A 23,412-nucleotide genomic window follows, 5' to 3' on the forward strand; every position below is an offset into this window, starting at 1 on the left:
ACAGTTTACATGTATAGACATTGTGTGGATTAGATTTCATAGTCACTTTCTCCTTCGAAAGGGAAGAATCATACAATGTTCACTACATGTAGTCATGGGCGTAGCCAGGATTTTTTGAACCCCAACCCCCCTTGGCTACGCCCATGTTTATGGCAGCATAGGAATTTTTTTTTTACCTTTCTTATTTCCCTTTTTTTTTATGTACTAACTTAGCAAGGTGAAGGTGACAAAAGAGTATTTAAATCAAACCTCAAGTAGAGACCGACTTTCTTTGCGCCAGATGTAAAGAGATTCGTGGATAGCAGCTGTCTCTTTTTCCAATCCAGTCTAATTTTGCTATTTCTTGAAAAAGTGTTTTAGTCGAGGGCCAGTCCTGGTTTATAATTTCATAATCTGTCTACATCACTCAGGTATAGTCACATGATTTTTTGTTTTAATAAAATTGTAAAAACAAAAGTAATAAAACAAGCTTTCTTGTCTTCTTATCTTATAAATCACAGACGTTACTTCAAAAGAGAGGATAATTACACCCTAAGCATTTTATGTGTCAATCTAGTCGCGGATGTTAATCAATGACTTAAACTTTGCCAAGTCGTTGGTTTTTTCTGGCTGATACAGGCAACCCATTCTATTCTCTAATGGCACTAGGGAAGAAGGAGCACTTGTACCAGCAAAAAATATTTTCGCAACTCAGCTGTAAAATATACACACATTAGCGAATTAATTTTATAATAATGATTTTCGTATAACGTAGTTTTGTGTCGTATTTTATACCGTGCGAGCCACAATCTACTATAAAGATACCTTTATGCCCTTGCAGTGTTTCTCACATCCTATATGGCTCCTTTTGTCTCGAAAGGCAATGGATGCGCCCAAATGAGTCACTGGTTTTGGCTTAATCTTGAGACGGGGCAGAATCTGGTGTGGCTAATCAAGCCAATTCTAGAACAGCAGACTTTGCCACAATTCGTACATGTGTATGCCTCTGATTTAGGGCTAGCAGACAGGGCAGCTTTCTTTTTTTCCCTCTTGATTAAAGCCGCTTCAATTCTTTTGTTCTCAGCAAGGGTTGTCCCAGCACGCACAGTCTGTCTCCATGCACTCCGGTCTTGGTCTCACATCCTACGTAATGCCGAATCAACTCCTGAGTAAAAAAAAAGCCTCTTAAAATTGCATGCTGGAATGTGCTGGAATGTCCGCACAATTTAAAAACAAAAGACCAGACAACGGCTTTGTCTGCACGAATGCGGAAAAATATGTAGGTCGAAACATGGTTTTGCGTAGTCATGTGAAACACTGCACGCATCTTTAATCTTGGGAATCGTAGACTTTGTCATTATTTTATATTGTGATGCACAGAGGTTGTTTTTTTCCTGTCACGTTTAGTCGAAATTAATTTTCTCTTTTCTGCCTCTGAAATTGTGTGGTATTTTTCTGGTCAGCCCTTTCAATCACTCTCAGTGCTTGAGTAGAAATACAGGATTAAGTCCGACTGAGTAGCTGATGATCAGTATGTATGTATTGTATGTATGTTTGTATGTATGTAATGTAGGTATGTATGTATGTATCTATGTATGTTGTAACTATGTATGTATGTATGTTTGTATGTATGTAATGTAGGTATGTATGTATGTATCTATGTATGTTGTAACTATGTATGTATGTATGTTTGTATGTATGTAATGTAGGTATGTATGTATGTATCTATGTATGTTGTAACTATGTATGTATGTATGTTTGCATGTATGTATCTCTCTATCTATCCCCCCGGTATGGAGAGTGTGTGTGCGTGTGTTTCAATGGTAACGGGTTGTGGGAAGTTGTGGGAAGCGTGACCGAGAGGCTAAGTGCGCTTGAACTTGGCTTGGCTTGGATACCTAGAAGGGGGCTCGAGGTTCGACACCCGACTCGGGCAGAGTTGTGTTTACTGAGCGCCTAAAGGCAGAACGGAAAACCAACTCCTAGATTCTCCCCCCCCCCCCCACACTGGTCCACAAATGAGATTGGACCAAAGCGCTCTGAGCATGCTATAAGCATGATAAAAGATATAACGGTGGGAAGATGTTAGCGATTGATTGCAAATGATGCAAGATAGATGGCGTTGTCGTCATCGGTCTTAGTTAGGACAGACAACTCCAGCACGTGAGACTGAAAGGTTGTGTTATTAAAGTGAGTTCGATTTTGTTAAAAATACTATTTTATATTATTGCTTAAGTCTACTACATAGTCTACATTTATTTCATTTTATCACAAGTTGATTCTGTCTATAACTCTATATTGTAATAAAAGGTATATATAGTCTTGTTCACAAAAAAATTACTCAAGTTTTTTCAAGTTTTATTAGTTTAGATATAATACTTTCACAGTCTCAGTTGACATTGCCTGATGTAATGTTCACGTCATGTTAAGACGTTAAAAGACACGTGGAATTCCTGATGTAGAAAACAGGAAGTAGAATGAATAAAGCTGACTTTGAGTTAAGTCATGCAGTCAAGTGGTTTCCTTTGGATCAGGCAGTCATGTAGTATATTTTGGTCCGGGACGGACAGTAGCGACTTAGAAAAGTCGAGTAGTAATTTTAGTTAGGTAGTAACTTTTGGGCAGTTGATGCCAGTGGTATTTTTGAGACATGTGTTTCTAGTATTATTCTGGATTATTCTCTACAGTGTTACCCGCTGAGATGCGGACGTGATTTGTAATCTACTCGAGAGAGTTTAACGCATTGAACATATCTGATACCACTGTTATGCGGATAGGATTCTTTATTCCTTGACTTGTGTAACTAACAAGGAGTGCAGTATTACTATTATTGTTGTCAAATAAACTTTATATTTGTCTGCTGAAACGGACGTCAATCTGTAGTATCTATGTTTGTCACGTGTCAAGAGTACTCCAGGAAGCACGAACCCAGCATTCTACGCATTCGCGACACAGTAGTAGTGACCAGTCCCTCTATAGTCACACTATATCAACGCCACGTCTCTAAACGCGCATTTACAAATACGCTTACAGCGGTTTAGTTGTCTACCAGCAGCTTGGTGCTACAAGTCAACAACGGCAACAACCGTCCACAACAATCCTTTTCTCTGTATCTGTCTGTCTGTCTGTCTGTCTCTGTCTCTCTCTCGCTGATACCCGTACTTGCTACGGTTAAAACTGTTGGTGTATATATCTATTTCGCCTGGAAAACTCTTAAACCCCAGCCAACATTAAAATGATCCCACAAGCCCAACACAATTTTCTAGCCCTCATTTTTCATGCCCTTTTTTTTTTTTTCTCTTTCACCATGCAGACGAAGTTATACGAGGACGTCCCTGTTTGCGCTTTCCTCGTATTGGCCTCCATGTCATCGCAACTCTTGGCATGTGTCTTTACATCTAAATTGTAGTAATTTTCTCCACCCACACACACACACGCCTTCACACAGATGTAAAAAACACATTTTATAATCACAATGATCGAAGGATAATCTCTCACATCCGCTCTGGCAATTATCTACAGCTAGAGGAGAATTACATTAAAGATCTAGATCTGTAAATAAACTTGGCCCATACATAGACAACAAAATGTAACGAAAGAAAATTACGCACCAAAAGAGTGTACTTATGCGGAAGGAATTATTGTTTTGCACTTTAGACATTTACATGTCGGCTTTCCAATACATAGTTAGCAGAAATTACGATTAAAGAATCATTATTGATACATTTAAAACGCTGCGGTTTTGGTCTCGAAAATGGCTTAGTTGTCCGAAGCTTAAGTTAAATAACAATTGTTAAAATTCATATTTTATCGTCCAAAGCAAATGAGAGAATCATCGATTATTAGGAGTGAACGAGTGAGTGGTCAGGACCAAACTCGTTCTGTCATCCGGGGTGTGGGTGGGGTGGGGGGGCTGAATGCTTGACTCTGCATTTTTTTTTTGTTCTTCCGCAGTGACTGGTGAGGCTTGAACCCGAAATGTTCGGCTGCATACTGGCCATGCTATAGTAATTGGATCATGATATTATCATCTAGTTACAATAAAGCTTCTATTAACTTACACTGTCTGTCTGTTTGATATATAAAAAAATTGCTGTAATTGTGGGTTTCTTCCCCAGGTAAGTTCTTTTTAAAGTATTTAAGAACAAATATTTCGCTTATTTATATATCCAGGTTACATCACTGTTACATCACATTACATACTGATACTAGTTACATAGTACTTGTGCCTGTTTATTGGGATTGTTGGTAAAGTAGCATAAACTGCTCGGCTGTTAAACATATGAGGCTGGGGTTCAGTTTCCGATGATGCTGTATTATTTCCTACTTCATATATATAGATACGTGATGTGACACGGTCACTATGTGTGTCAACCGTGACACACGGTCAAGTATTGGGTAACGGGGAGTTGGGGGACTTGTGGGAAGTGACGAGTGGGTTGTAACAACAAGAAAGGAAGTCATCTAGTGGAGTTGGTTATCTGTAGATAATGTTCGCCTTGTAAATATGTTATGTTTGAATGCTGCACAATAAAAGGCAGTTTATACTTAAAGGGGCTTGTTTCTTCACAACTGGCGACCACGACGAGATACGACGAAACACAAGTGAGTGAAAATGTCGATGTACAAAATATTTAGAGAAGCGGGCAAGGAAAATGGCCTGCTAGGCGAAGAACTTGAAAAAGTTCATTACAATAAATATAACACAGGAGGAAGAAAGGGAAGAAAGGAGATTTAATAGGGAAGAAGCCAGAAAGAAAGAAGAAGATAGTAGAAGGAAGGAAATCTTACAACTAGAACTAAAACTTAAAGAAAAGAAAGACAAAGAACAGCAAAATGAAAAGGAGGGATACTTTGACAAATTATAACAATTAGACAGAATGTCTCCATTTGACGAGAGCCAGAGCGAGGGCATCTCCTGAGATTTGAGGACATAGCAACAGCATGCAACCTCCCACAGTCAGAATGGGCAAGAATTCGTGACTTCCAGCAAGTCCCCTAACTCCCCTTGACTGTATGTCACGGTTGACCACAAATAGTAACCGTGTAACATCACTGTTACATTACATTACATACTAATACTATTTACGTAGTACTTGTGCCTGTTTATTGGCATGTTTAGTAAAGTAGCATAAACTGCTCGACTGTTAAACATATGAGGCTGGAGTTCAGATTCCGATGGTGATGCATTATTTCCTACTTCATATATATACGTTTACACAATGCTGTCTCAAGACATACTTCTAAATAAGAATTTAACACAAAAAATGACTATCATGATCTTGGGCGTAGCCTGGAATTTTTTTTTGGGGGGGGGGGGGATTTTTTTTCTTCCCCCCCCCCCGATAAAAAATCTTTATTACATTCTGACCCTTCATTCTTTCAGAAGACGTTTATTGTGCACTTGAATAGGTTCTTCCTGGAGTTAGTGGAAAAATTGTAGACTCCCCACCATTGCCAGCAAGGGGTTCTGAGGCAGCGCTAGGAGCTCCCAACAAAATGCATATTCTGAGGTATCTACAGTGCATTTTCCTGCTATTAAAAAGTTTTATTTCAAAAACCTTATGTGCTATTCTTACTGACTTAGACCTTCCCGCGCCGTTTGGCGCTTTTGCCGTCAAGTTGTTTCCACAAAAATCTGTCACTGGTAATGTCTGAAGCCTCTTCCCACCTGCTCGGAGGACCTCCATGAATGTGTAGCGCCAATTTGTACTAGGATGTCATCGCAACTCTTATTGTGCGTAATTCATTTTGTCGAACATGTCCCGCAAACCTCATGCGACGCTCTGTCACAATCTTACTAAGGGGTCGACTTCCAGTTCGGCATAGGATTTCCTTGTGTAGTGGGGAGGACCTGATATACGGGTCGGCTGAACTTGACCAAGCACCGGTCAGCAAAGGATCAAGTTGACCTCTGCCCCGGTAGCGGGGATTTGAATTCCTTTTCCTCCTGGCATCCTCCATTGAAACTCACTGGGCCGCATCCACTCCAATACCACCTTGTCTGATCCTGCTGTGTTTGTCCTAAGTTCATTGTTTTGGTCAAGGCTGCAGGTAAACACATTTTTACTGTTTCTTGCATATCATATATTCTTGTTTATTTTTTATATAGCATCTTGCTACCCAGGTTTTGTCCTCATTGTCGGACTACCTTTGTTATGTATTCTATAATTCTTTACAACCAGTGTATAGATTTGTTCTATCTAATTGTTATAGTTTTTGTAAGAAAAGGAAAGAGCGAAGGTCTTCAATGTATGTTAGTTTTATATAGAACTAGTTGATTTAGTTTTTAGAAAATTACTTTGTCATTTATTTTTATAATGTTTGGTGGTGTTCCATATCTCTCTTGTGTTTATAAAAGAGATGATTGGTTCACACGATAAGATTTTCTTTTTTGTTTTTTTGCTAGATCTAGTATTTATACCTGATGTTTTGTTTACAAATTGGTCTGTTCATTTAGGCGTATAATTATGTTTATTTTATGCTCATTAGTAATTATTTTGTATGTTTGCCTTTGGCAGGTTTTTTGTGTACATTAAAACTTGAAATAAGCCTCCTGACTTGCCTCGTCATTTTGGTTATTACATTCTGTGCCGAATCCACCACACTTGATTTAGACCCGATCTCTATAACTGACTCCTGAAATCTGTCTTAGCCATCTTTGTTGAGCCACATTTAGTGTTTTTCAATTTCGGCAGATGACTTTTCACCGCAATTTATTAATGGAGCCCCGCCACTGATAGAAATGTGTAATCTCTCTTGAATACGCTCTTGGAATTAGGTGAATGTAGTTTGTTTTAGATCGAAAAGGGAAGTTTTATCGTCAAAATCATCTGTTGGGGGTTTTAAACTAAAAAAAATCTCTGGAGTTGTTTTTTTTTTAAAAATCAAAACCCCATTTAGCTACGGTCATAGAATTTTGTAACTGTAGTTTGCTTAAAAATAATATTGAAGATAGAGGTTTTTCACCTCAAAACGCTCTGTAAGGGGGATTTTAAACTCAAAACCACCTGGGGGGGGGTTTTTTAAAAAAAAAAAGCCATCTGTAGGAGAGGGGTTTAAACTCAAAACCCCGAATGGACTCGACTACGCTAAAATAATTTTAGTGTATAATTTACTTTTTTTTATATTGATGAGGTATTTTTTTAGCATCAAAGCCCTCAGAAGGGGGGTTTAAACTCAAAACATCTTTTGGCTACGCTGATAGCATTTTGAGTGCGTAATTTGCTTTTTTTTTACATTAAAGATGTATTTTTTAGCTTCAAACCCCGCTGACGGGGGTTTAAACTCAAAACCCTTTTCGCTAAGCTCATAGATTTTAGAGTGTGTAATTTGCCTTTTTTATATTGAAGAGGTATTTTTTACCTTCAAACCCCGCTGAAGGGGGGTTGAAACTCAAAACTGAGTCAAAACCCATTTAGCTACGCTCATAACACTCTGAGTGCGTAATTTGTTATTTTTTATTTTGAAGAGGTATTTTTTAGCTTCGAACCCTACTGAAGAGGGGGGTGGGGGTAAACTCAAAACCTCTTAGGCTACGCTTATAGAATGTTCAGTGTGTACTTGCTTTTTTTATATTGAAGAGGGGGGTTTATCGTAAATTTTGGAGGCATGTTAAAAATCAAAATCTTCCTTAACTGTGCTCTTGGAATTTGGGGATTGTCGTTTGCATTTTTTGTTTGTTTTGTAGAAGACCCCCCTTGGCTGTGCTGGGGCAAGTGATGGTTTAGTATTAAAATCTCACCTAAAATAAACAAAATCAAAGCTAAAAAAAAATCAGTCAATAAATTCCGACCCCGCCCCCCCCTCCCCGCCCATGATCCTGATACTAATAAAAAAAAACGCAGCTTAATCAATACAGTTAATTTCTTTTTAGGATTCAAATCCGCCATTTTCTTTGGGGGGGGGGGGGAATTTAATCCGCCAGTCTTGTATTCATCTCTAAAAAAAAGTTTTAACACCAAGAAATCGTTATTCACACCAAGCAGAGCTGAAAAGACGATTAGTATCAAGATTAATTTCAAGCAATGAGTTTAATACTACTGATTATTAAAGAGTAACTAATCTTTACCCATTGGATGTCAGACACGCGTGACTCTGAAGTACGTGGTTGCTCCAATCCTGTCAATGACATCTGAGTTTGTAAGGATTCGTTTGTGATGAGTTGGCAGTAAAGGTTAAGTTCTTATTATTCAGCTAGCGAAATCAAAATCTAATCAAATACTCAGAAAGATACAAAGATAAAGGCACATTTCTTGTTCCATATGCTAGGACAAATTTGTACAAATTCTCCTTCTTTCCTAGTGCTAGTAGAGCATGGAATGGTTTGCCTGAGCTAGCCAGAAAAACCAATGACTCGGCAGAGTTTATGTCATTGATAAACATGCATGATTAGGTTGACTTAGGAACACGCGTAGGACGTAATCATCTTTTTTGAAGTAACGTCTGTATTTTATAAGATAAGAGCATTCGAGCAGTATATCAAGTGAGGAGATATAAGTATATCACATATCAATTATCTTATCTTATATAATACAGACGTTACTTCAAAAAGAAGATGATTACGTCCTACGCGTCATGCATTTAGTCATGCATATTAACCAATGACTTAAATTCTGCCAAGTCACTGGTTTTCCTGGCTAGCTCATGCCCTAATAGCAATTATTTAATATGAAATACATTTCTTAATTACTCTCTATCCAGGCTATCTGCAGACACGACGTTTCGACAACTTAGGGCATACAGTAGCTTAGCACTTTAATGTCCAATAATACAACAGCCAATACTGTATAATTGGCAACACGTAAAACGGTGACTGTACAAAATGCTGTACTTTAGATAATCGTACTGCTGTATCTAATGGGTACCCGACATTAGTTGGGGAAAAGTAAAGGCGGTTGGTCGTTGTGCTGGCGACGACACAGAAAAAGATGATCTTTACATCATCTGCCCTATAGACCACAAGGTCTAAAAAGGAGAACTTTATTTATTTTTTTTAATGCTGTACCAACTGTATACTGATGGGTCAAACTCTTCTGGTCTCTCCGCCTCGTCTCGGACCTGTACTTGATTCTCTGCTCCGGACCGACTTCTCATTGGCCTGGATCTTGAATGGTGACTATGACTCGTACTCGTCAAGTTGTGAAGTGACGTGACCAACTCGTTCTGTTAGACCAGGGTTTCTCAACCTGTGGGTCGCGACCCCCTTGGGGGGGTCGATTGACGATTTGCCAGGGGGTCGCCTAAGTCCATCAAAAAATAAGGATTGTTATTGTCTATTCTTCTATTGCTGTGTGTGTCTAGGGTTGGGGGGGGGGGTCGCGGCAGAGTGGGAGATTGTAAAAAGGGGTCGCCGAGCTTAAAAGGTTGAGAACCGCTGTGTTAGACCTAAACAGTCTAGTTTTATGGACTGACATAATCAATCTAGTTTAGTCTTGTATCATTCACACTCCATAGCCACCAACCAATCGTTAGCTCCTCATCGTCACCTTAAGAACATACACGCACCATAACACGTGGACCACACCGTTCTGGAAGAGCTAGACCAGTGGTTCTCAACCTTTTAGTCTCGGCGACCCCTTTTTACAATCCACCACTCTACCGCGACCTCCCCCCTCCACACACACACACACAGAAATAGAAGAGTAGACAATAACAATCCATTTTTTCGATGGTCTTAGGCGACCCCTTGGCAAATTGTCAATCGACCCCCAAAGGGGGTCGCGACCCACAGGCTGAGAACCCCTGAGCTAGACAGTTACGATGTGTGAAATAGGGGTTTTTATGTATTTTAAACTTTCTTTTTTACCAAGGTTATATCAACTCACTTTGTCTATCTGGTAAAGAAGTTTGTACATGGTATTTCTCCGACAACCCGATCTCGGATGAAGCTTAAATTTGGCACAATTGTTTGTTTGTAAAATGTTTTACATGTTTCGGATGTTCCTTCAGAGTTGAAGATAGTTTACTTCCTAGTCCAAACCTCCCGCAGGACGACGGGGGATGATAGCGGGCAGGGTTTGAACCCTCGACCGTCGATAAATCCGAACGACAGTCCAGCGCGCAAACCGCACGACCACGCAGCACAAGAATCAATTTAAGAAATCAACAAATTAGTTAATTAACTATTGGTAATTTCCTATCTTGAATAAGGGAAAGAGGTTGCACTTGAATGAAGTGGTGGTATAAGCTGAATTAGTCCCAAATGTTCTTTTCTTCCCTCCCCTACCTCCCCCCCCCCAAGCCAAAAAAATATTTCCCAACCGCTCCAGATAAGTGATACAGTCATGGAGTTTTAAGAAGCAAATAGCATGGAATAGCTCTACACAAAAAAACGGTAAAACTATTTCTAATCGCACAGATTTCTTGTTGTTGGTTTAGATTATCCTAGATCACAACAAATTTCCGTAAGGATCAATAAAGCAGTCTTAGTCTTATCTATTACATATGTAATTACGTTACTATTTGGTTTTAATCTTATCTTATATAATACAGACGTTACTTCAAAAAAAAAATATGATTACGTCCTACGCGTCATGCATTTAGTCATGCATATTAACCAATGACTTAAATTCTGCCAAGTCACTGGTTTTCCTGGCTAGCTCAGGATGGTATTGTGTATGTTATTTTGTAATATCCTATTTTTTTTTATAGTAATGATATATATTTTTAGACGGATAATTTTTAAAAAAAATATAATATCTATGCATAATTTATTTAGATTTATACATTGTATTTAGAAGGCAGAGACACTCGTCTCGAGAAACCATTATTCTGTTTCATAACATTTAGTAACAAAAAAGGTGGGGAGAGTAATCTGTGTCTGTCGCAGTCTCAAAATAGTTGAAACTAGTTGCCTACCCCTGATTCATATCAGATAGTACTTTTAGGATTACACATTTTACATTCAAATACCATCTGGCCACAACGCCACATGAAGCCGTAAATAGAACAAACCAAAGAAATTGTACTTTTAAAGTAAAAAGTTCTCCCTTTCAGACCTTGTGATATATAGAGCAGATGATGTAAAGGTTATCTGATTCTTTCAGATTCGAGATTCGAACTTTTAAAATAGGCTATAAAAATTAAACACAAAATATTGCTATAACCCTAGAGGCGGACTGAAAGGGTTAATGTTTGTGCGGCCTACTGACACACATGATTCAGGCCAATCACACAGGTCAAGGGCTGGTGAACAAGGGACATTACTACTAATGCACGCAATATGACCAATGTTATGGTCATGTGACCACAAAGCCTTTACAGACGAGAGACAGTGTGTTAGAAAGGACAGTAGAGTCCAGGACAGCAAGCAGAAAGGACTGTGTGCTACGAAGTGAGTCCTCGAAAAATGTAGCTGTACGAGCTAGAGAGACATGTGATTAGTTAGGCAGTTCTGTAGTGTAGCAAAGCATTTGAAGTTACCGTAGCCAATTGTGTTTATTGGCTGTTGTTGATGTAATTGTAAATAAACCGCCACTTTGTTTATTGAAGCTCTTGTTGTCAAGTTGATGTTTTAGATGTGTTGTGCTGTTGGGCAGTGTTTGCAGAAGGCCTGATAGAGAAGATCGTAACAATATATTTTTAAAATTATACACGAGCAAAGCTTATAAAATAAAAAGAACCGCACAATTAATCCCATATGTGTAGATACTGCAAGATTTATCTCCCCTTTTCTATTTAAAACAAAGTCAATAATTATAACTAATTAATAAACTAATTTGTTGTTGTTGTTTTTTAAATTGATTCGTATGTTGGCTTTGAGAATGCAGACTTGTAACCATATTTCTCAGACTTCCTGTTCTCGGCTCAAGCTTACACAATCATTCATTGTCCCTAGCAGCACATAAATGAACCATAAAATTCAGCAATTATTTTATCAATTAGTCAAGATTAATTAATTTTGTTTTATATAGAGAAAAGGGAGATAGGTCTTGTACAGAGAATTAGGTCGTCGCCTAAACATTTGTAACTAGGAATAGATAAGTAGGCTATAAAACCATTTATTTTTATAAGCAATTCTTCTACTCTATAATTGGCGTGACGGCCTTCCATTTAGGCAGCTTGAATCCTTGAGTACGAATTCAAATCGAGATGCTTTTTTTTTTTTTAAATCGCGTTTGATTTGGAAAAGCAACATGGAAACCTTCACCTGGGTATCCCTGGGTATCCCTTTTGCTCCTCCCCCCCCCCCCCCCGCCCCCAAACTAGTCCACACAAGTGATTGGACTAAGCGCATTGAGCTTGCTAAAGGCAGGGAATAGAGTCAAACCAAATCAGTGGGTAAAAATATTTCAAATCGCACAATTTTATTATTGTAGTTCCAGGTCTTTTGCATATTAATTAGCCTAATTGCTTGAGTAATTACATGACAGAGTCAAAATAATTGATACAATTACACTTAGTCTAAGATTATTATTTTTTTAACCTATTTTTAGATATTTTTTGTTTTGTTTTTGTAGTAATTGGATCTCTGCAAAGTGGCAACTCAAATTTATTTAGATCTTCGTTGACGTGAAAGTGGCCAGGATCCCTCACCCCCCCCAAATATTTTATGTGTGGACGTCATAACTGGATAACCTCTTGAACATAATTAAAGCCAACTTATTGCATATATACGTCTTCACCAGTATATAGCCATGAAATTTCTTAGTGTACTTTGGACAAGACAGAAACGGCTAGCGTCCACTTGTCAGATATTTCTTCTCTTGTTCAACTTTGGGGCTATTGTTTACTTCATCGTTGCCTATGCCAGCCCACGTGACGTCATAGCCATGAACATCAATCAAAATTTGGATCTACACACCAATCAAACGCGAAAGACAAGTAGGTTGATTAAAAAAATATATGCTAATTTATTCACTTCAACTGATTAGTGCTAGCCGGAAGTTACTAGCCATAGTAGAAATTGACTAGAATTAGAGTTGACTAGCCATAGTCGAAGTTGACTAGAATTAGAGTTGACTAGCCATAGTCGAAATTGACTAGAATTAGAGTTGACTAGCTATAGTCGAAGTTGACTAGAATTAGAGTTGACTAGCTATAGTCGAAGTTGACTAGAATTAGTTAGAATTGACTAGCCATAGTCGAAGTTGACTAGAATTAGAATTGACTAGTTATAGTCGAAGTTGACTAGAATTAGTTAGAATTGACTAGCTATAGTCGAAGTTGACTAGAATAAGAATTGACTAACTATAGTCTAAGTTGACTAGAATTAGTTGAGAGTTGACTAGCTATAGTCGAAGTTGACTAGAATTAGAGTTGACTAGCTATATTCTAAGTTTACTAGAATTAGTTAAGAGTTGACTAGCTATAGTCGAAGTTGACTAGAATTAGTTAAGAGTTGACTAGCTATAGTCGAAGTTGACTAGAATTAGTTAAGAGTTGACTAGCTGTAGTCTAAGTTGACTAGAATTAGTTAAGAGTTGACTAGCTGTAGTCTAAGTTGACTAGAATTAGTTAAGAGTTGACTAGCTATAGTCTAAGTTGACTAGAATTAGTTAAGAGTTTACTAGCTATAGTCTAAGTTGACTAGAATTAGTTAAGAGTTTACTAGCTATAGTCTAAGTTGACTAGAATTAGTTAAGAGTTGACTAGCTATAGTCGAAGTTGACTAGAATTAGAGTTGACTAGCTATAGTCTAAGTTGACTAGAATTAGTTAAGAGTTGACTAGCTATAGTCTAAGTTGACTAGAATTAGTTAAGAGTTGACTAGTTATAGTCTAAGTTGACTAGAATTAGTTAAGAGTTGACTAGCTATAGTCTAAGTTGACTAGAATTAGTTAAGAGTTGACTAGCTATAGTCTAAGTTGACTAGAATTAGTTAAGAGTTTACTAGCTATAGTCTAAGTTGACTAGAATTAGTTAAGAGTTGACTAGCTATAGTCGAAGTTGACTAGAATTAGAGTTGACTAGCTATAGTCTAAGTTGACTAGAATTAGTTAAGAGTTGACTAGCTATAGTCTAAGTTGACTAGAATTAGTTAAGAGTTGACTAGTTATAGTCTAAGTTGACTAGAATTAGTTAAGAGTTGACTAGCTATAGTCTAAGTTGACTAGAATTAGTTAAGAGTTGACTAGCTATAGTCGAAGTTGACTAGAATTAGAGTTGACTAGCTATAGTCGAAGTTGACTAGAATTAGTTAAGAGTTGACTAGCCATAGTCGAAATTGACTAGAATTAGTTAAGAGTTGACTAGCTATAGTCGAAGTTGACTAGAATTAGTTAAGAGTTGACTAGTTATAGTCGAAGTTGACTAGAATTAGTTAAGAGTTGACTAGCTGTAGTCTAAGTTGACTAGAATTAGTTAAGAGTTGACTAGCTATAGTCAAAGTTGACTAGAATTAGTTAAGAGTTGACTAGCTATAGTCTAAGTTGACTAGAATTAGTTAAGAGTTGACTAGCTATAGTCGAAGTTGACTAGAATTGGATGGCTGCCTGGTCGTGCGGTTTGCGCACTGGACTGTCGTTCGGACTTATCGAGAGTCCCGGGTTCAAACCCTGCCTGCTCCCATCCCCCGTCATCCTGCGGGAGGTTTGGACTAGGAAGTAATTATCTTAAACTCTGAAGGAACATCCGAAACATGTAAAACATTTTACATACATTTTAGAATTGTAGTTCACTAAGAGTTGAGTAGAATTAGAGTTGAGTAGAATTAGTTAGAGTTGGGTAGAATTAGTTAGAGTTGATAAGAATTAGTTAGAGTTGAGTAGAATTAGTTAGAGTTGAGTAGAATTAGTTAGAGTTGGGTAGAATTAGTTAGAGTTGAGTAGAATTAGTTAGAGTTGGGTAGAATTAGTTAGAGTTGAGTAGAATTAATTAGAGTTGGGTAGAATTAATTAGAGTTGGGTAGAATTAGTTAGAGTTGAGTAGAATTAGTTAGAGTTGGATAGAATTAGTTAGAGTTGATAAGAATTAGTTAGAGTTGAGTTGAATTAGTTAGAGTTGGGTAGAATTAGTTAGAGTTGAGTAGAATTAGTTAGAGTTGGGTAGAATTAGTTAGAGTTGAGTAGAATATTTAATGTTATTTGATTGTCGTGCATCTGAACTTATGGCTTTGTTGACTTCACAGCGACCAGATCAATATTTATAACGGACACATTTAATGACACAGTTGCTAAGACCCTAAAAGAGAAAGTTCGGGTTTTAATCTGGGTCATGACATCACCAAGTACTCTCGACACCAGAGCCAAAGCTGTCAATGACACATGGGGCCCCAGATGTAACAAGCTTTTATTTTTCAGGTCAGTTTTTACTGTCGAAATTCATTCATTAATTGTAAAACGTTTCTTGTGAACGAGACTCTATTTACCGGTCGAATAGCTCTGCCCTTTCCTTTTATCTCTGACTATTTGTGCCGCCAATGAGTTAAGTTAATTATTTATTTCAATAAAAATTTAAAAACACATGTAGGCTACAATTGTAATTCAGTTTCGCCCTCTACTATTTGGTGTGTCCAGTTCGAAAGCAGATTCGTCTTTCCCAGTCATTGGACTGAACGTGTCAGAAGGACGAAGTCATCTGACTGCTAAGTCTTCACAAGCCTGGATGTATATCTACAAGAACCATTTCAATGATGCCGATTGGTTTATGAAGGTCAGTGAGTGTATTCTGTTGTAAATAAGTCACACTGATTTCAGTGGCGTAGCTTGAGGAGGGCCTCCGAAATGAGTGTTCGAAATTGGCTTTTACTTTATATAATAATAATTTTATTTATATTTATATTACGCCATTATCTCATGCAAAGATGTCGAATGTCAAAATTGCAGGAGATTGAAGAAGTCAAGCCCCCAGGGCTACGCAACTGACTGATTTGTAACTAAGGATAAAAGATAGTGACGGATAGTGATAGCAGTAGCACAGCAACCACAGCGCGAAGTGGGGGGGGGGCGTTCATTGCGTCCAAGCTCATGAATAGTAGGAGCCGACGGAAGCCCTTGAAAGAAAAAAAAGACTGCACAAATATTTCACTAAGTATAAAAATATATTAAACTTTTGTCTATCTGTGGCATCGTGCGTGTCCATGAAGATTTTTTTCCTAGGTGTTATGGAGTGTGTGTGTGTGTGTTTCTATGTTGACGGTGGGTAGAGGTTAGCGATTGGTTGTGACTGATGCAAGATAAAATCGTCAGCGGTCTTAGATCGGACAGACGAATCCAGAATGCCAAACTGAAAAAAAAAAGTGTTTTTGTAGAGAGTAACAGAGGTGCCCCACGGAAACGCTTCAAAAACCAGCTTAGGCGCCAACTTGCCTTAGCTGACATAGAAGAGAGCACCTGGTTGCATGCACCCTCAGAACGAGACAGCTGGATGTCACTCACAAAGGCCGCGGGATACACATTTGAGACCAAAAGAAGATCCGCTACCCAGGACAGACGCTGGCGGCGAAAAGAAAATCTAAATCGACCACCAGCGAACAATGGTTATGCTTGCCCTGGATGTGGCAAAATATGTAGGTCACAGTAGGTGCTGCGCAGCCACCGGAAATACTGCATTCCTCACTGATCTTCGGACTCGAAGACAAGCCATATTATTATTATTATTATTATGTACGAAGGACTTTAGGAAATAGACATTTTCAAAGTCTTGTTGCTTGATGACTGAATTGTTTTTAAAAGTGTTACGTAGACTTTATTAGTTGTAAAATGTAAAATGTTTTACATGTTTCGGATGTTCCTTCAGAGTTGAAGATAGTTTGCTTCCTAGTCCGAACCTCCAGCAGGACGACGGGGGATGGTAGCGGGCAGGGTTTGAACCCTCGACCGTCGATAAATCCGAACGACAGTCCAGCGCGCAAACCTCACGACCAGGCATGACTTCACTTTGGGAGACGCCTTTACAGAACTGAAACAAAACACCAAGAAGCAGTTTTCAGTCTACAATCTTGAATCTTCGAGAAGCCAATGTCTAAACGTTACCTTTACACTTCTCTTTCATTATTGACGCGTACACCATTCAGTGTTTCCTAAACTGTGATCCGCGGGAACCTTGCCGTTCCGCGAGGCCTGACTATGTGTTCAACAAACTACTGGAATAATTAACTAGACCTAGCTCTAGAAGGCCACCCGTGAGAGAGTTCTGCGAGGTCTGACTATGTGTTCAACAAACTACTGGAATAATTAACTAGACCTAGCTCTAGAAGGCCACCCGTGAGAGAGTTCCGCGAGGTCTGACTATGTGTTCAACAAACTACTGGAATAATTAAACTAGACCTAGCTCTAGAGGGCCACCCGTGAGAGAGTTCCGCGAGGTCTGACTATGTGTTCAACAAACTACTGGAATAATTAAACTAGACCTAGCTCTAGAGGGCCACCCGTGAGAGAGTTCCGCGAGGTCTGACTATGTGTTCAACAAACTACTGGAATAATTAAACTAGACCTAGCTCTAGAAGGCCACCCGGGAATTAAAATGTCTTTAAAAAATAAGCAAAGTGTTCTAGATAAATTACTCAGAATGTGCGAAGTGTTCCGTTAAGGAAAAAAAATTGGAAACACTGCTTAAATTTGGGTATGGTTATTTGTATTGAATCACAAGATTAACTAAATGTAGATCTATATTTCTGTTTAATTTAAGGTTGATGACGACTCGTATGTGGTACTAGAAAATCTTCGATACTTCTTGTCTGACAAAAACTTCAGTGAAACGCATTACTTTGGGCATACCTTTAAGAGAGAAAACCTCACATTCTACAGGTCAGTATATTGTGCTATTGGAGTTCCGTTCTGTGTTTGTGTTGGCCTCCTTCAGTTGTAGAACATGTGGTTAATCTCGTAGAAAAACCAGATGTAAACCTGAATATTATGTATGATTTTGTCACTTATAATGAAAGTAATATTGTTATAAACTTGGTGGTGACACAGATGTGTGTGTTTTTAACCTACGCAAATCTTCCCAGTCCAGCGGAGCAGAGACTAGGTTTTTGTAAAGACAGTGTTAATGTTGCTGCCAATTGCGATGTCTTTGAAATTAAACTAAAATCATATTTGACTGCTTCGTCCAGAGGATAACACTTGACTGACTTGATTGAACTCAAAGTCAACTTTATTCATTCTACTTCCTGTTTTCTACATCAGGAATCCCACGTGTCTTTTAAACTCTTAACATGACGTGAACATTAAATCAGGCAATGTCAACTGAGACTGTGACAGAGTATAAATCCACAGTAGATCCGATGGAAAGCTATTTAACCTGTCACGCCTTAAAGCCAAAAACAAAGAGACGGCGTATCTTGATTAGGAAACTGCTGTTCGCGGATGATGCCGCACTCATATCTCATTCACAAGAAGGATTGCAGAGGCTTGTTAATGCTCTGGCATCTGCTTGTCAAGAGTTTAGCCCTACAATAAGCCTCTCCAAGACTGAAATCCTGGCACAAGATGTCGCAGAAATACCAGTGATACATATTGGAAATCACAGACTTACGGTGGTGCAGGAATTCACATACTTGGGAACAACAATAGCCAGCAACCTAGATTTAGACACTGAGCTGACAAAAAGAATAGAAAAGGCTTCTGCAGCAATGGCAAAACTCTCCAAGCGTGTGTGGGAAAATACCAAATTGAATACGGCAATTGCTTCTACCTACGCTGCCTGCGACGCATAATGTGCATCTCCAGGAGGGATCATGTCACCTACTAGGAAGTTTTGACACGGGCCAACATGCACAGCATCTATGCTCTCCTTCAACAGAGAAGACTACGCTGGCTCGGTCATGTCACTCGCATACCACACGGAAGAATCCCTAAAGACGTTATATACGCTGAGTTTGCAGAGGGAGTCAGACACAAGGGCCGCCCAAGACTAACCTACAGAGATGTCTGCAAGCCAGTGGCATCGAACAAAGTATGTGGGAGGAGATAGCCCAAGACCAGACAGCATGGAGACAGACTGTACGTGCTGGTACGAACTTCACCGAATGCAGCAGAAACGAGTCAGCCAAGAGAAAGAAAAAGAAATCCGCCCTGTCAGCTGGCCCAAGGACAGATGAATATACATGCACGAACTGTGTCAAACTCTGCCGCTCCAGAATGGACCTCATTCACCAATCGTAAACAAACAACATTTAGCACGTGGTGCTCTATCTCTTCTATATAATTTACGATCTCATGTTTAATTCATGATGGTTGTCACGTGACAGTTTTTTTTCCCGTTGTTTTATCAATAAGATCACGTGACCAAATGTTGTTTGTTTACGATTGGTGAATGAGGTCCATTGGCTTGATCAGCCAGTCCAGATTCTGCCCCATCTCAAGAAGTAACCAAAGCCAGTGACTCATCTGGGCGCATCCATTGTCTTCCGAGACAGAAGGAGCCTATATATATATATTGTTGTAAGTCCAGTGGCGGACTGATAGGGTTATTGTGTGTGCGATCTACTGACAAGGGACTGGACTGTTAATACACGCAGATATAACCCGTGTTATGGTCATGTGATAGAAAGCCTTCAGGGACGAGAGACAGTGTGTAAGAAAGGGCTGTTCAGTCCAGGACAGCAAGGCAGTAAGGACGGTGCGGGAACTCAGCTGTTCGAGTCCAGAGAAATTAGTAGTGTTTAGTAGGCAGTTCTGTAAGGAAGAAAGCATTTCTTATCTTATCTTATATAATACAGACGTTACTTCAAAAAAAGAAGATGATTACGTCCTACGCGTCATGCATTTAGTCATGCATATTAACCAATGAATTAAATTCTGCCAAGTCACTGGTTTTCCTGGCTAGCTCAGGCAACCCGTTCCATGCTCTAATAGCACTAGGGAAGAAGGAGTATTTGTACAAATTTGTCCTAGCATATGGGACGAGGAATGTGCCTTTATCTTTGTGTCTTTCAGAGTATTTTATTAAATTTTGTTTTTGTATTTGAAGATTATGGTTCAGTGTTTTATGTATGATTGCTACTTTACTTTTGAGCCTTTTGTCCTGAAGGGTTTCTAAATTTAGTGATTTTACTAAAGGTGTTACTCTAGTCAAATTTGAAGTTAGTGTAGCCAATTGTGTTTTATTGGCTATTGATGTATTTGTAATTAAACCGCCACATTGTTATTTGAAGCTCTTGATGTCAAGTTCCTGTGCTAGACGTGTTGGTGTTGTTGATCAATGTTTACAGAAAGCCTGGTAGAGAAAGTTCGTAACAATCTATACTTTTTATTTTCGTAGCGGAGGTTCTGGCTACGTGATGAGTAAAGAGTCCCTGAGAGTGTTAAACGAAGTGGGCTATGCCAAGAAACTCTGTGACGAGGATGGCGAGTTTGAAGATCTTAGAATGTCGAAGTGTATGAAACTGATGGGCGTGCCTACAGTCAATACAGTGGATGACCAGGGACGAAACAGATTCAACTGTCTCGCCATGTACGCTCATTTGGTTGGACTCTATCCCCCCTGGTATTATGAGCTGGATATCAACGGAGCCAAGAAGGTTAGAACTCGTCAGTTTAACTCCTTATAAAATAGCTTGTTATTGAGATGCGACTTTCAAGGATACAAATTTATAATCACCAAAAAATATATGTCTAACTTCCACACATTTATTTTGCCCCATTATTCGCTTGCCAAAATTGCTACCAATGAGTTTAACACACAATTTTTAAGAAATGATAAAACGAGTTTAACACAACTTATAATATATGATAAAATTAGTTTAACACACAACTTTTAATAAATGATAAAATAAGTTTAACACACAACTTTTAAGAAATGATAAAATGAGTTTAACATTCAAAAGATATCGTGCCACTTTTCTTCATGTACTATTTTCATTCTATTTTCAGGGTAAAGACAGCATCAGCAACTACGCCATCAGCTTCCACTACAACCATCATCAAGAGATGTACATCATAGATTTTGTACTTTATAATCTACAAACTTACGGGATAACCCGGCACTAAAAAAAGTAACAAAAACTAAACCGACAACTACAAGAATATTTTTTCCATCTCAAATCGGAGAGTACAAAATTACTGAATATATTAACTTGTAACGTAACGGGATTTCCCATTTCGGGACTTCTAAAAAATGGGAACCTTATCGTTTGAATTGTAAACAGAAATACAGGAAATTATGTGTTTTCATGTCTAGAGATCTAAGTGATAGTCACAGGCCTATATATATATATTTATAGTTTTCATAGGGACAAAGTCAGGGTTTTTACTAGTGTCTCATTTTTCAAGATACTTGAAGATCATAAATGATTACAATGATGTCATAAGAAAACTTCGACTATTTTCATACGGTCTATTGCTTATGGTGCCGTATGTCTATAATTAGCTTGAAATTGTTATCAGAGAAATGTGCGCATTACAAATGGGTGAGGTATACATGCATAAGATATCGTGAAAAGAGAGGATTAAGTTACTGTAGATTGAAACACTGAATGACAAACAATTATTTGGAATGTCAGGACACTGTGGCTATACAGGCAACCAAAGTTCTTTCTCATATTCAAAAACGAAAAATTCCCAGCCCCATCTTTTCATTTTGGCAGTCTTTCATAATTTATTGTTTCCCTCCCCCCCCCCCCCCCCCCCTCCAATCCATTAACACATTTGTTATAGGTTTTTTTTTTTTATCTAAAGTAGGCTAGAAATTTTAGATATAGTAAAGTAAGTTCCCTTTCAGATCTATTTGGCAGTTCTAAAGGTCATCGGCTTATTTGGCCGACGGTCAACGAGGGTGTCATGTGACCAGCATAAGATGACCAACCACCTTTTCTTTTTTACAACTAATGTCAGGTACCCATTAGAACTGGGTGAACTCAGAGGCGCCCTAAAGATCCAGACTTCATCAAGAATCGAACCCGGAACCCCCTGTTCGGACGCCAAGCGCTTTACCACTCAGCCACCGCGCCTCCACGAATTATTGAATAAAAATATTGGGGGGGGGGGTAAGTTCCTTTAAAATTAGAAGATTACAATCCCAAAATGTCCTGCAGGACAAAAGTGATTGATGGCATAAAAGGTTTGAACTCGGAACCATCGTGGCGACATTCCGTAGTGCATAGTGCGTTGTTTACTTTCAGTATTGACGCATGAAAGCACCAAGTGAGACTGAATGTGTAACGGAAGTGAGAACCAAGTATGTGTGTCAGAGGTTAGTGAAGACTTCGGATGTGTAGGAATGACTTCATCAACATTTTCTGCAACTAAACATCTTTAAACTGTCTTAACGATTCTCACACCTTGCACACCATCCCCAGCCCACATCGGACGCCGCCACTTCTAAAAAAAATATCTTCTATTCTTTACTCTTAGGCTCTGTGCTTAATTTTTGTGTTGAAATGAAGCCCGGTGTTTAAACGCGCAACTGGTACAACAGAACGTTGAAATAATAGACTGAATATAAATGTGGTTAAATTGGAAATGTGTACTTTATATGTTCTTATTATTCAATGTAAATGTGGTTAAATTAGAAATGTGTACTTTATATGTTCTTATTAGTTAATGCAAATGACAGATATTGGATATTACACTTATCTGACTGCTGTGAAATTATACAAAGAAATATATATATCACAGACTTAGCTTTGAACCATGTACCAGAAGTGAACGGTTCTCAGCTACTACCCACAATTGAAGAAGTCGAATCTGAATTCTACATCACGGTGCCTTCTTGCCTTAGTGTTGGTGTGAGTATGTGTATGTGCACGCGTGTATGTGTGTGTTTGTGTATGTATATGTGTGTGCGTGTGCGTATGTGTGTGTGTGCGTATAGCAAGAAAAAAGTATTTTCTTTATGTCAAACTTGAAGTAACGTTAAAATAAGGTAGTATCATGAAATGTGTAAAGATATAGTATCATGAAATGTGTAAATATATAGTATCATGAAATGTGTAAATATATAGTATCATGAAATGTGTAAAGATATATTATCATGACTTATGTAAAGCCAAAGTGTCATGAAATGTGTAAAGCCAAAGTGTCATGAAATGTGTAAAGATATAGTATCATGAAAGATGTAACGCCATAGTATCATGAATTTTGGACATTGTAACGCCATAGTATCATGAAATTTGGACATTGTAACGCCATAGTATCATGAAATTAGGACATTGTAACGCCATAGTATCATGAAATTCGGACATTGTAACGCCATAGTATCATGAAATTTGGACATTGTAACGCCATAGTATCATGAAATTGGGACATTGTTACGCCATAGTATGATGAAATTTGGACATTGTAACGCTATAGTATCATGAAATTTGGACATGGTAATGCTATAGTATCATGAAATTTGGACATTGTAACGCTATAGTATCATGAAATTTGGACATTGTAACGCCATAGTATCATGAAATTTGGACATTATAACGCTATAGTATCATGAAATTTGGACATGGTAATGCTATAGTATCATGAAATTTGGACATTCTAACGCTATAGTATCATGAAATTTGGACATGGTAACGCTATAGTATCATGAAATTAGGACATTGTAACGCTATAG

General features: G+C 38.4%; 1 protein-coding gene across 4 annotated transcripts; it reads left to right on the top strand.

Annotated features, from left to right (window-relative positions):
* Positions 1 to 269: 269 nt before the first annotated feature.
* On the top strand, positions 270 to 21,492 carry LOC106068224 (glycoprotein-N-acetylgalactosamine 3-beta-galactosyltransferase 1-like). 4 transcript variants are annotated; one of them, XM_056018465.1, is made up of 8 exons: positions 280 to 410; positions 3,934 to 4,097; positions 12,441 to 12,804; positions 15,050 to 15,221; positions 15,438 to 15,573; positions 17,551 to 17,669; positions 20,128 to 20,386; positions 20,739 to 21,492. In XM_056018465.1, exons 3-8 carry the CDS (start codon positions 12,618 to 12,620, stop codon positions 20,853 to 20,855), a joined length of 990 nt encoding a protein of 329 aa, XP_055874440.1. In that variant the 5' UTR covers positions 280 to 410; positions 3,934 to 4,097; positions 12,441 to 12,617; the 3' UTR covers positions 20,856 to 21,492. The 4 variants fall into 4 exon arrangements, with proteins under 4 accessions (XP_055874441.1, XP_055874440.1, XP_055874443.1 ...); XM_056018466.1 differs by lacking the exon at positions 3,934 to 4,097 and having other exon boundaries at positions 270 to 410; XM_056018468.1 differs by lacking the exon at positions 3,934 to 4,097 and having other exon boundaries at positions 12,609 to 12,804.
* The last annotated feature ends 1,920 nt before the right edge of the window (positions 21,493 to 23,412 follow it).

The sequence above is a fragment of the Biomphalaria glabrata genome, chromosome 1, assembly GCF_947242115.1.
Source record: "Biomphalaria glabrata chromosome 1, xgBioGlab47.1, whole genome shotgun sequence".
In the NCBI taxonomy this organism is placed as follows: domain Eukaryota; kingdom Metazoa; phylum Mollusca; class Gastropoda; family Planorbidae; genus Biomphalaria; species Biomphalaria glabrata.